At 40.8% G+C, this 13,000-nt stretch overlaps 1 protein-coding gene across 1 annotated transcript in view; it reads right to left on the bottom strand.

Annotated features, from left to right (window-relative positions):
• mtnr1aa (melatonin receptor 1A a) overlaps positions 1 to 9,715 on the bottom strand; it is a 36,739-nt gene extending 27,024 nt beyond the window's left edge. The window contains exon 1 of the mRNA XM_051386702.1: positions 9,204 to 9,715. Coding sequence (XP_051242662.1) covers positions 9,204 to 9,387 — 184 coding nt within the window. The 5' untranslated portion in view covers positions 9,388 to 9,715. The remainder of the gene's footprint in view (positions 1 to 9,203) is intronic.
• Between the last annotated feature and the right edge of the window lie 3,285 nt (positions 9,716 to 13,000).

Below are 13,000 nucleotides of genomic sequence, written 5' to 3'. Positions count from 1 at the left end.
ATATGTCTTATGATTTTTCAGGCAGTAGATTTTATTGATACCAATGCCATTGTTGATTCTGCTTTTTGTTCAGATTCTTTATCAGTTCCCTTATTGTTTCTGTGTGGGAAAACACACCTTACACAGGTTTTCAGTGTCAATGCAACTGTTTTATTATTTCTGAATGTGGACACAGTGTAGAAACAGAGTAGAAAAAAGTCTGTAGCCTCTTTAGCCTGAGAGCTAACTATAGCAACAGTATTTCTGTCATCATCTGAAATTGATAAAATGAAAGAATATCTGTACAACAGTATTGAAGTTTTCTTACAAAAAAACCCCCAAAAGTCTAAGTCTACAAGTTTCCAGCAACGTAGACACATGAGTTTGACACTCTGATCTTAAGGGTATTCCTTGATAAAGGAATTGATTGGAAACGATTCCAATGGATCAGACAATTTGGAACCAGTTCTTAGCTGTGACCGGTTCTGATTTACATCCCTATAAATTATTCAGTTTACCTTATTTCAAAAGGCAAGCCTCAGGAATAAAAACTGGAAACAATTCAGAAAATTTGAAGAAACTTTTCAATAATTTCAGTTTTTCTTCTTCAAGTTTTTCTTTTATAAAAAGGCCGATTGAAAAGTATTTCTCTGAGATTTTACTGAAGATTACTTAATCGTATCTTACATACTTAACTTTTTGTGTATTGATTTTGAGTCACTTCTTTGATACGCTCTAGCAGGGATACTTTGTTCAGTCTGTTCCACAGAGAGAAACAGAAAACATTTTTTGCTACTTGTTATTACATAAAACAAAAGGTTCACAGAAGGTTTCACAGTAAATTCAGGATGAAGCTTGACCTGTGCAGACTGAAGGAACAAATATGTGTCTCTGTGAATGTCTTAAAAATAAGGAAATACAGAATTTAGTGGTCAAGCTCTTCTTTTTCTGTATCTTTAAAACATCCTCCTTTCATTTAATGACACAGCGTGTACACGTTGAACAAATTCTGACACCTCTACTCCAAAATTAGGAAATAATATCAAACAAAAGGCCTGTTTTGCTATTTTGGCTTTGTTTGAAACTTGTTACTAATTTTACAAAGATAACATGCACCCCTCGAACTCCAGGACTATTATTAGAATGTTATGCCCTCATCTCTTTACTTTGTAGTTACTAAAACTGTTATGGTGCAGTCATCTGGAGTGTGTAAGCAGAACAGTGCTGCGTCTACACCCAGATGCAGTGGTCTGATAAAGCTGAATGGGGCAGTGTTCATAGGGTTTCATCAAATGGCATTTATGTGTCTGCCATAATAATCATCATTACATGCCATTCAACTGAATCTCCCCGTTGGCTCATAGAGAGTGACGAGGCTTCTGCTGGAGCTGTTTGCTTGTTAGTGCACTGGGTGAGCTATGCCCCGTTTTTAGACCCATTAAATCACAAAAAGGACAGAGATGAGGGGGAGATAAAAAGGGCCAGTTTTGTGTGTTTGTCTTTCTTTCCAAAATTCTATCTGAGAAGGATTGACTGACCCTGCATATTTCGTTTCTTTTTTTTTTACATAACAGTCATACAATCTGACGCATTCACAGCTGGAAGCTGCTGAGTCCGACCACAGTCTTCCACTGTTGGCCACTGAGTAGCAATGGTGGACTAAGTGCCACATTCAAGGGCACCTTGAAAACAACGGAGAGCATGTCTCTCTTCCCTTTCTGATTTCCTCAATTGGGATTCAAACTGGCACACTTCTCATCACCAGCCAGCATCTCTAACCGCTGAGTTCCTGCTGCCTAATGTATGTGTGTGTGTAATCAAATAGTTGCTGCTCTACAGTAAGCACTCTACAGTATGCATGTGTTATGCACAGTTCCCCTTGGATGAGCATGAGGTTTTTCTAGATCTCACTGCCTTAAGCTTCCCATGTGCGTCATCCCAAGCTCCCATCAAGCTGAAAGAAGTTTTCACTGTATAATATTGTAAATGATTAAAAATAGCACAGGGAAGCATGGATGGGGGGGGGGGGGGGACTGGAATGGGAGGGACGGAATCTTAAATGGCTGCAAATATGCTCTCTTGTATGTATAAGCATTTATAGACTCATTATGTCTTCCTTTTGAAGTGAAAACACACTCTCCTCTGTGAGTGTGTGAGACAGAGAGACAGACAGAGACAGGATGAGAGTAAGAGAAAGGGAACATGCACAGGGGGGTCGCGGCGGAGAAGACCAGATGCCAGATGCCTGTTCTTGTTAAATTCGACCATGTCAAGCTGGTCATTGTTTAACACTTATCAAATTAACAAGCTTAATTCATTTTGCCCACTTGGCCATTATATAATCAGGAATCCGCAGGGTTTGTGTGATAACCGTCTTATTGCCTGACTGGCTTGATGCAAAGTGCTATTGGCAGAATTCCTCTACAGGTATGCAGTCTGACAACATAACGTCCTTAGAGAACGGTGGGGGTGTTGGATCAGAGTGATGCAAACAGACAGGGTGTCATGGAATATGAAGCCTGGAAGGTCAAATTTAAGTGAAAATGAAAAAAAATCGAGTGTGCGTGTGTGAGGGTGAGTAAGCTCGGGAGGAGGAGTACAAAGAAGGTGGGAGACTGAGATGAGGCGCAAAAGTTGGCGAGAGGAATGCAAAACACTACCACAAAAAGAAAGAAACAGAAAGGTGTTTTCTCAGGGGAGAAATCTGGAAAAATACAGCCTATGTTTTTATCATAAAGCGGATGCAAATCATATATACAGAATGGATTACTACAGGCGAGCTTTGTGTGTACAGATAATTTAGCAAATATTAGAAAATCGTTAAACCGTCTAGGAGCTGAGGCACTTTGTAAAGAGCAGACTAAGTCAAATGAACACTTGCTGGGTCAATTTTTCTTTCTCAGATGACCCTGGAAAGAGGCCTAGGCCCAGCAGGACATGGTGGCACCTGCCAAGACTGAAATTGTGCGGTCAAACTGAGAAAAACAGGGTGTTTTTCACAGAGCGATATTGGCATGATTGTTGCTATTAATATTAGAAAAACATACACCTAGCCGCCCACAGCAGAAGCAACAAACTAATATGGCTGAAATTGTGATTCAGTGTCATGAAAATATACACCTTTGTCTCTTTCACTGTATGTCTGCTTTGTATGACAGGCTGGCACCATTCTGCTGCTCTTTATCTCCACTATCATGTACTGTTGTGTCTCTCGACAAGCTGGTCAAGGTTGGCAACACAAGCAACGATAACATCATGCACACAATCCCAGCAGCGGAACCACAGCCGTGCATATATATGCTACCTAATTAGATCTCTGTGTGATCTAATGTTTGAATTTTAATCCTTATGAGAGCCAAAAAGCCCTCTGACAGGAAATCTGTACAAAGTAGATATGCAAGTCGGGCGTAATTAATGAAAACGGACTGTCTTTTTACATGTTTAAGGACACACAGGAGCACTGAAAGAAACGGTTAATGCTGACTGTAAATTATCAGGTGCACGGCAGCCTAGGGGGACACTAGCAGGCGCTCCTTTTTTTCGTGTTCTGGCTGACAGTAGGGGCATTAACTAATCTATAGCTGAGAGTTAAGTGCCTCATGAGTAAAATAAGGAGATCCTTATCCCCACTCAATGTTCATTTATTCAGCCTGGGCAAACTATGAATTAATTGCAAAGTTGTGACCTGCTGGCTGTTGTGGGTCCCCAATTAGTCCGTGTTTTTCACCCACTGAGCCCCTTTCTTTCAGTTCTGATACTGTTAAGCTGCTCCACCATACTGTGCCGCTCTGATGCTTATCACAGCAATCACCACAGAAGCTGACAAACCCAGTGAGCAGCTATGACTTCCTTCACATAGCTGTATGAGAACAGTAGGAATGATAAGACACCATTGGCCAAATATAGCCTTTTATTGAGTTGTCTTATTACATTTACATCAGTTACACATCATGTTTGCATTACCTTGTGTTTTTCTTCAAATTATAATGAACTTAAGGATAAACACTAAGGGTGGTATCAAATTCAAAACCAATATTTCAATCATGATGGAAAGCACAAAATATGCGACTGCTCTGAGATTGTGTTTATTTTATTAGGAGAATAATCTGATAATGTCTTGGCAAAAAATATACAATAGCTACGGTACAGCACCTCTTGTGTCAACTTCAGCATACAGGCATACTCCCTAACCTGTGGCCTTTTCAGTTACTGAGGGCCCCTTTCAAAACTTAAGCTTTGAGGCCCACTTGAACTCCTGCAAAATACTGTTACAGAATAGCTGAATCTGCCTCACACACAAAGGAGAAACTCTATAGCGAGTGTTTTTTGACATATAAATATACTCAGATACCAATATGGCTTTCCCACAAACAAGTTTAATCACCTTGTTCAAAATGTTTCATTCTTTTACAGAATGAAAAAAAGAGTGTACAAATATTTTTTCAAAAATGTGCGAGATGTCTTCTACTTCACTCTAAAGTCTGTTCTCAGACTTTTTGAACTGAAGGTCAGAAGTTTCCATATTGGATTATAATGGGCTTCCAGACTAATTGTGAGCTAAAAAAAAAATCATGCAAGCACATACACATTTTAACAGCATGTTTGTGCCATTCGATGTATTTACATACAGTAACTACCACTTTGTATTATATATATATAAAATTGTTAGTGGCGGGGTCCGACATTCCCGAGCCAGCGAAGTGATTCATAGGAGAAAATGCATGCGATTGAGCGTCACTGTTTGTAATTAGATTTCACTGATATCAGCCACCCAGTTTACTTTTCACTCTCTTTACACTGTGTCAGAGCTGTAACACATTCATCAAAACTGTGATATTAAATGGAGTTCACCATATTTTGGTTGGTTAAAACACATTTCATGACTTAAAGCTACACTTTGGACAACAAAGGCTTTGATCACGATGTGGCAAATAAACTGAGAGGGTAAAATTAATTTAGCTCTAACAAAATATGAACAGTTCATCTTCCTAGCCACAGTTGGTATGCACTCAACACTCCCGTCCCTTAGCCGCTGTGGCTGAAACTGTAGTGGTGTGAGCCAAAGGGTGCACAGCAGGGTTCACAAAGAGGCAGCCTTTTCATCAGAGGTGGGAACACATGATACAGCCATCCGATATTGATACTTCTACTCAGAGGATACATTATGCAGCATAGCTTGACAATGCCAGCCACCGTTTTGAAGACACGTGTCCTCTCTGTGTTCTCTGAATTCCTCTTTTTGGAGTTTAGAATAAAAGTTTTTTCAACTGGTGTTTGGCCATGCAGGGAACACACAGTTTCAGATAGGGCAATAAGTAGTAAACACAGCCATTCAAGCGTTCAGTGGTGCAGATGGTTCCTGAGCACAGCATGAATTGAGAAACTGATATAATGTGTAAAACATTGTTAGAAAAAAGATCTTAAACCAACTTTTTTAATTAAAGAAAAAAGAGAATTCATCTTCAAGAGGTTTAAGTACATTCTTTCCCTCAGCTCTGTTCCAGTGTAACCCTTTTTCAACCCAAAAAACTCGTGCGATCTTGATTCAGATATGTGTGGCCCTGAAGAAGCCAGATCTAAAGGATTACAGTTTCTCACAGAACAAGTCTTTCAAATGGCTTCCCTCATGATGAAAATAAAACAGGATGCTGCGAAATCAACATCTACTGTACAACATCTACAGAAGTGGATTTGTTTTCTTTTCACAGTCATGTCTTTATTAAGCTCAACAGTGCTGAGCCAATTTCCGTTTAGAATCCCCAAACAAAGCCAATGGATATTTAGAAACCTAAAACGTTCATTTTAATTGGAGACACACGCAAATACCCCTTAATTCTGCATTAATGCCTCAAAATGTTCAATAAACTGAGAGCAATAATACTGTAACAGATACTAGAGGTATAATGAACAATTAGAAATAACATTCTGCCGGCACACAGCCAAGTCACGCAAGGCTGAAAGAGAATAAACTCTATGTCACGCTCAAAAACAGACAGCCCCGCTCCAATATGGAGCAATGTCGAGTTTATATTGCAACAGCATAACTTATAAAAGTGCATGAAGGTATCAGTCTGTCACTTCAGACTGTGAATAGTACAGTAGGTAAGTCACTGTTTAAGTCTCCTGTGCTGTTGGACCTGTAAAGTCTTCTGCCTCGACATTGATCAGTACGAAGAAAACCGATGGTGTGGCACAAATAAGGCTTTTCAGATTCTCTACAGTTATTTTACAAAAATGACACATCTCTTTTTTTTTTTGTTCTCATTCACTAACTCAAGCTGACAGCAGTGGAAAGGAGCATGATGCCATTGTTGTCCTATGAACACTGCTGACGCCCAAACTCTCAGGGTCGCTAAGTTGGCCATCAAGGATTGCTCAGATTTTCCATCTGCCACTGTGTGTGCAAATTCAACTGCTAACCTCTTTTGTAAAATCAGCGTATTGTCTTCTTTCACATAAAAGATATATATGACTCTGGTTTGAACATAGCGGACAAGTGTCGTCGTATCAAAAAGAAATCGACACAGTCTACAAGATGAAAAGGCATTGTGTCAGCATTCACACAGGGCTACCAGTAATAGGTTTTTTTCTTCTGTTGTCATTAAAAAAAAGGTACATAAAACCATTACATTCCGTTCCATGAGCTAATGTCCCACTCTAGCCAAACAGCAAGCCAAAACAGTCAGTTGTGACTATTTCCTTCTTGGCATCTTTTGTTTTTTCTTCAGCGTGATTTGGAAAATTCCTTTATCTACAACAGAACAGGTACATTTAAGATGATTTACTGGCATTCAGCTGAGCTCACAGCACTGATTCTGTATCCAGCCATGCAGCTCAAACCGCTCACCATGTGTTGTTGGCTTCACGCTCACTCGCTCACTGGCCATTTCGTGCACTGACGGAGGGGTCCTTTGGTCTTGCAGAGACAGCAGTGCCGCTACTGCTGCCTGCTGTATGTGGCCACAACGGTTGCCAGGGGTATATTTCATTACTGTTATTTAATTTATTTCTTTTTGTTAGACTGATGCACAATCTGTAACAGTGATACGTTCACGGCAAGAACATTTATGCCCATTTGCTTTTCCATGGAAGAGGTTTCGATCTAATCATCAACAGGAAATGGAATTCCTTGTGGAGAGAAAATGTGGCAGTTAAAATCCACTCCTGAGGGTTTACACTGGTGCTCAGTCCAAGACAAATTTCTGGCTGAGTTTCAAACAATCATCTGTGGCATCAAATTCCCACAGATAAGGGCCAGTAAAACGAATGGTAACGGCCAATCCATCATCAAAACATTCCATGAAAGTATGAATGGAAAAGTTTTTACATCAATCAATATCTGTCTGCCAATTTGCATACAATTTGCCAACGGCTTTTTGGAGAGAAAATTGTAAGAGCCTTAAGTTAGTCATGCATGCCTTCAGAACTTGAATGGAAAGTAGCAAATACGCTTCAAAGGCATGAACTTGAAGTGCCACGTCATCAGTCTACGTAGGACTTGTTAGTATTCACAGACAGTTTTGCAAAACGCAATTAAGCCGAGGGTTTTTTTCATCAGCTTCTTTTGATCCTCAAACGTTGGACTTTTCCTCAGGATGCTTGGTTGGAATTCAGCATGGCAAAAAAGAAAATTGAATTGTCCAATGAGCTGAATAAATTAACAGTACTTCTAGCTGGTAATGCTCAACCATATGCAACATTAAAGTGTTGCATATGCAGATAATATAAGTTAACTACAGGCTTGATTAAATTCCGACTGCTGCTACATTATGACCTCCTTACATGTGATTACCCATAATTAAGGGAACAACTTCAAAGATACAGTTTCCTAAATTTATCTCTCCTCTTGTTCCATACTCGCAGTTTAACATGCAATACCATGACCAGCTATGGCTGTGTTGGAAGCTGCTCTATTAAAATACTCAAATCCAGGGCAGCTTCAGCAGAGCTTGCATGTGTGCTTTATCAAATGTTGATTATCATAAAGCTACGAGAGCTTACAGGAATCTCAGTAAGTAAGCAATCATATTCTTGTATAGCCTAGATAACGCTTAATATTCCTCACAGGGGCTCTCTATCCACATGATGGAAATCTATTCTGACCCTAACATTTCTGCGGTGAGTGAAATGGTAATGTCAGGAGTGTATTTAGCAAATCACCCTACTACAGCCTCCAAACGATGACAGCTATGATATGTGTAGCTGCCAGTTAGTGTGTGCAGAGCCTCAGCACGACAGGAGCCTCTTGGGTTTCCTCAGCAGCGCTCCTGTCCTCTGACTATTAAATTATGAGCGTTTTACCACCTTCACTGAGCAACACAAACACTGCTGTGTCAATGTTGTCCAAACTCAGGAGGGCGCACAATTTAATCCACAGCCCATATCATAATTAAATTCACCCTGAAGTGGTGCACATATTTCAAAACGCACACATGGCACAAGTTTCATCATCGACCTGGTAATACATTACATTTTCTGCTGTCATTATCATTATTAAATTAAATCTCCAGGCTGGAGTAACATCAATAGGGGGCAAAGCCTGGGCAGCATTAGTCTGAGGAGCGCTGGGATGAGCGTTGGGCTTTCCCAGTGGCTTCAGACTGTGTCAATGATTGCTATAGTGTTTCTCTCCGCTTTGCCCCCCTTTGAGCCTGCTTAGCTGCCCGCTCACTTGGTGTAGGTCAGTGAAATTATGTCTGCTTCAAAAGTAGGCTATGGCAAGTCGAGGTCGATTGTCCATTACAATCAGCCGCTGTGGTGAAGAACAAGTCTATACAGCCTACAGAAACCCGTAGAATCCATTTCAGAGCGAATGTGTAAGTCTGCGTAGTGATATTAAAGTGAAACACCGTGAGATGATTTTAAAAAGACAACAATAACCTCCCTGACGAGGTTGTGTTATATCGCGAGCACACGCATCTTCGTTGTGGCTCGGATTTTTTATAAACAGCTCGCCGGTAAAGACAGATGTCAAAAAATAAAAAGGTTTAAATGACTGACAGTAACACAGCGCCTAAACAACACAACATACCACACTGGACACGCGCTTTTAATTCAGAAAACCGCGTTTGTGTCAACCGTATGAGACTGTTGTCACTTTAAAAAAAAATGTGACACGAGTTTTTGTTTTGTTTTTTAACCACGCGCCCGCAGCTCCGTCGCCACGCACACACGCACGCACGCACACGCACACTTCCCCCCTTCTTCCCCTGACTTCTGCTCACCTGCGTTCCTGAGCTTCTTGTTCCGATACACGGAGAAGATGACCAAGAGGTTGCCCAGGATGTCAACAACGATAGTGAAGATGAGGAAGCACCCCAAAGTTGTTGTGACCCACGGCGGGCGGTTCAGGACGGCGTCAGCGGGGTCCGGCGAGGAGCTGTTCAGGTGAGACCCATTTGTAACCATTGTATACAGTCGCTGAACTTTCTCCACGGACCCAAATTCTACGTGCCGTGACTCCCCGTGCGCCCCTTAAAGCCTGGGTTTCGGAGACGCCGGTGGTGGGTCACTACAGCCTCCCGCGGCTCTCATCTTCATCTTCTCCACGCGCGCTTCTCCTCCCTCTTCTTTTTTTCCCCTCGCGTGGACTTTCCCCAGCTGCCGTGGATCAGCTCTGGTACTCTTCCCCTCTCTCTCTCTCTCTCTCTCTCTCTCTCTGGCCGCCTCGGTGTCACTTCTGCGCCCGTGTGCCATTCACTTTGTCTGTACGCATGTGTGACATGAAGCCGCAACTTCAAACCTTCCCAGCATGTGATCAAACACAGTCCGGAGAGGAGCGGTTTTATTTTGGGGGAAAATACTGCCGCTTGGTGGCCAAGAGCTGGAAAAGCAGCCTCAATGGCTCGGATGCGTCCTACTTCTTTTCATTTATGCGTGTTCATTCATGGCTTTGCGGTCGCTCGCTTTGCTTTATTTCAGCAGCCCATTCATTATCATTTTGAAGAATCATTCATGTTTTCACATGTTCATCTCTCGGGAAAAAAGCCTGCATAATTACGGGGGCTGTCTGACAATAGAGAACTGTCTTATTTAACCAACCTGAATGCTCAAGCATGCTGCTGATTGAATAGGATTCACTCTTTAAATGATCTAGATTCTAGATATTTAGATTTTTTTCCCCAGATTCACAGATTGGTGTAGAGGTTTTTTTTAGAGATATTTAACACATGATATATAATGTATCTAATAACGGTAAAAACTAACGGTTTAACTACTCACACCACTATATGCAGACTTATACTCACTTAAATACTAATGAAATAGTTTGAGCATCCCTGCAATAGGAGGAGTTTCTATACAAAGAATGGCCATTATGCTATTGTTAATGATGTTCCCAATAAATGGGTCACAGGCCCCTCTCTCCACACACACACACACACACACACACACACACACACACACACATACACACACACGCACGCATTTATGCAGCTTATCAAGCTGTCCCATAAAATGACAGTTTGTCATAGATAAAGACTAGCTAGTAAAACCTCAGGGTTTATTTTAATCTGTAAATTTGAATATACTGTAAAAAGTATCAGGGATTGGACTAGACTAATCTATCTATCTATCTATCACCGCTGACATCAAGCCGTTTATCATTCTCAACCTTTTCAACTTGTCACTCAGGTATTCTTGCAAAACATTGATTGCTGTTGCAAGTAAGGCAAAAAGTGATTATCGTTATCATTTTATAGGTCTAAAAAAAAGTATTACTGAGAATTTTTTACCAGCTCATTCCTGTTCGACTTTTGCTCTATTCTACTTTGTGTATTTTGTGAAAATGAGATGCAAACATTGTTCCATCCTATGCCTACAGCTGCTAATGCTGAGCTGGACTTGAAATGCGTACTTTCTGAAAGCTTTGACCTATTTGGCTTTATCAGAATAAATCTATAAATACATAAATGGCCAAATAATAAATATTAGTATATGGATATTGCACAGAAAAGTGACACTTCTTTATGCAGTTGTCAGGAGTGCAACTTTGGAATAAAAAAAATACAGTTAAAAATGCCTACTGAAGTTATTCAGTTCTCACCTTTTATCTTTTGTGCATGTTTCACTGATTTGCAAGTGCAGTAAAATACAGTGATCAAGCCCTGACTTTGCTTTTATTCTGAGGGCACTCCCATCTTTTATCCCTTTCTCTTTAGCCCCTCTCAACATTATTATGTTACTACTCAACAACATCACAAAATGATTAGCCATAATAATCCTCAGCTGCCTTTTTCAACTCTTCCTTTATCCTCCCTGTCATTACATTTTGACATATAATTTTAGGACACAAACAACTTATTATTATAAATAATTTGTGAATTCCATTCATGCAAAATATGATCATTATCTCTCCCTGTCCGTCTCTCTATAATACATTTTAGGTCAGCCTGTTGTTGACAGTGAACTGCTCTGCCAGCAGACATTGATCAGCACACGCTGTCATCTTCAGTGCATTTAAAACACATTATAGAAAGCCGTATTTCAAAATAAAGTGGAGGAAGGAAAAAGGACTGATTTGGAATAATTCTAGCAGTTAGTGACACAGTACAGCAAACATATCATAAGAAACAGTAAATGGGGACTGAAAGTGGACGAGAAGAAAGGAAAGACTGGACTGGATTTTTGTCTTTTGATGATGTTCAGTCATTTCCGTTTTGTATGATTATAAAAGGAGCTTTTACATCATCAGTAGAACAAGTGAAATATTTTGAGCTGCTTCATTAGAGCTGCACAAACGTATGAATTGCCTGTGACTCAGCATCTACTGTTGGGGAAAATATGTCTCTTTTTCTTACTAGACATTAACTATATATGACTATACTTACATAACAGTGAAATGTTAGTTGTTAAAATGTTACCATACTGTGATCACGGTATGCTTCAAATGAACATGTTACAATCTCATTAAACAAACAGTCACCGCTAAATAATTTTAACCCTCTCATGTTTTGTGTTAGGAAATATAAACTATATTAATGTTTTTTGGGGCATATTTGTGCAAATGGCATCTAAGCTTCAGGCCTCTGGGTGGGTGGTTCTCATGGCAGCAGCTGACTGACATTTTAGGGCCTGCAGGCTTAGCATTAACTCCCATTAGGCACTACTTTTTAGTCATGTTTTTTTAACATCTACTGAGTCATTGACAGCTCACAACTCATGCTGGGTACTGCTGCTCATCATAGTCCTGTAGCCTACAAACATTTCAACAAGCCCACATAGCATTCATCATGTGCTAATAGTGATTTGACACGTCTACTCTTTTGGGAGAACCCTTCCGGCTGTCAAGCTTGTATTCTACTTGGAGAGCGGAAGCTAGTGATCCAAGCTTGCCAATGTTAGCACGGATTCCTGCCAGGCATTTACTTTTCATACATGTTATTTTAGCACCTGCTATGCCATTGATAGCATATGAACAGGGCCAGGTTTACTGTAGCTTTCACACCTGTTTTTTCAGGCACAGATGTGACGCATTTTGCCCCAAACAAGCTGTATTCATCAAGCAGATGCACCAAGCTGGAGTCGCAGTTTGCGTTTAAAGCCTCCACCTCAGTCTCCACCTGCTCCATCTGTTGTCCATTACGCTCTCTCTCTCTCTCTGTTTGTCTATCACTGAGTGCTTTTTGGAGAACGTGTTTATTGCCTCTAAATGTAGTAATCATTAGATATCCATTCCATTAGCTATCTAGTTGGAGCCGATCCCAGCTGACACTGGGTGAGGATTGTGGGTTTTTGGATTGTGGGAGGAAGCCAGAGGCCACGCAGGCATGGGGGGAACACGCCAACTCCACACAGAAAGGCCCCGGCCGGCCGGCCGGCAGGTTCAAACCTGTGGGACGACAGTGCTAAGCAGTGCATCAAACTTGCCCACCCATAAAGATTTCAGTCATTTTATGAGTAATATTTTGAGTTTTATTCTTCGTTGGCCAAAGTAAATATGTTGTAATGAAGATCACTATGTTGTCCCTTGATTTCTGAAGGGATCTCATAGAAATTCTACCTCTGAACAGCCTGAGCTCTC

The sequence above is a fragment of the Dicentrarchus labrax genome, unplaced genomic scaffold (assembly GCF_905237075.1).
Source record: "Dicentrarchus labrax unplaced genomic scaffold, dlabrax2021, whole genome shotgun sequence".
In the NCBI taxonomy this organism is placed as follows: Eukaryota; Metazoa; Chordata; class Actinopteri; family Moronidae; genus Dicentrarchus; species Dicentrarchus labrax.
Note: the sequence above shows the minus strand (reverse complement) of the source record. Positions and strands in the feature narration are given on the sequence as shown.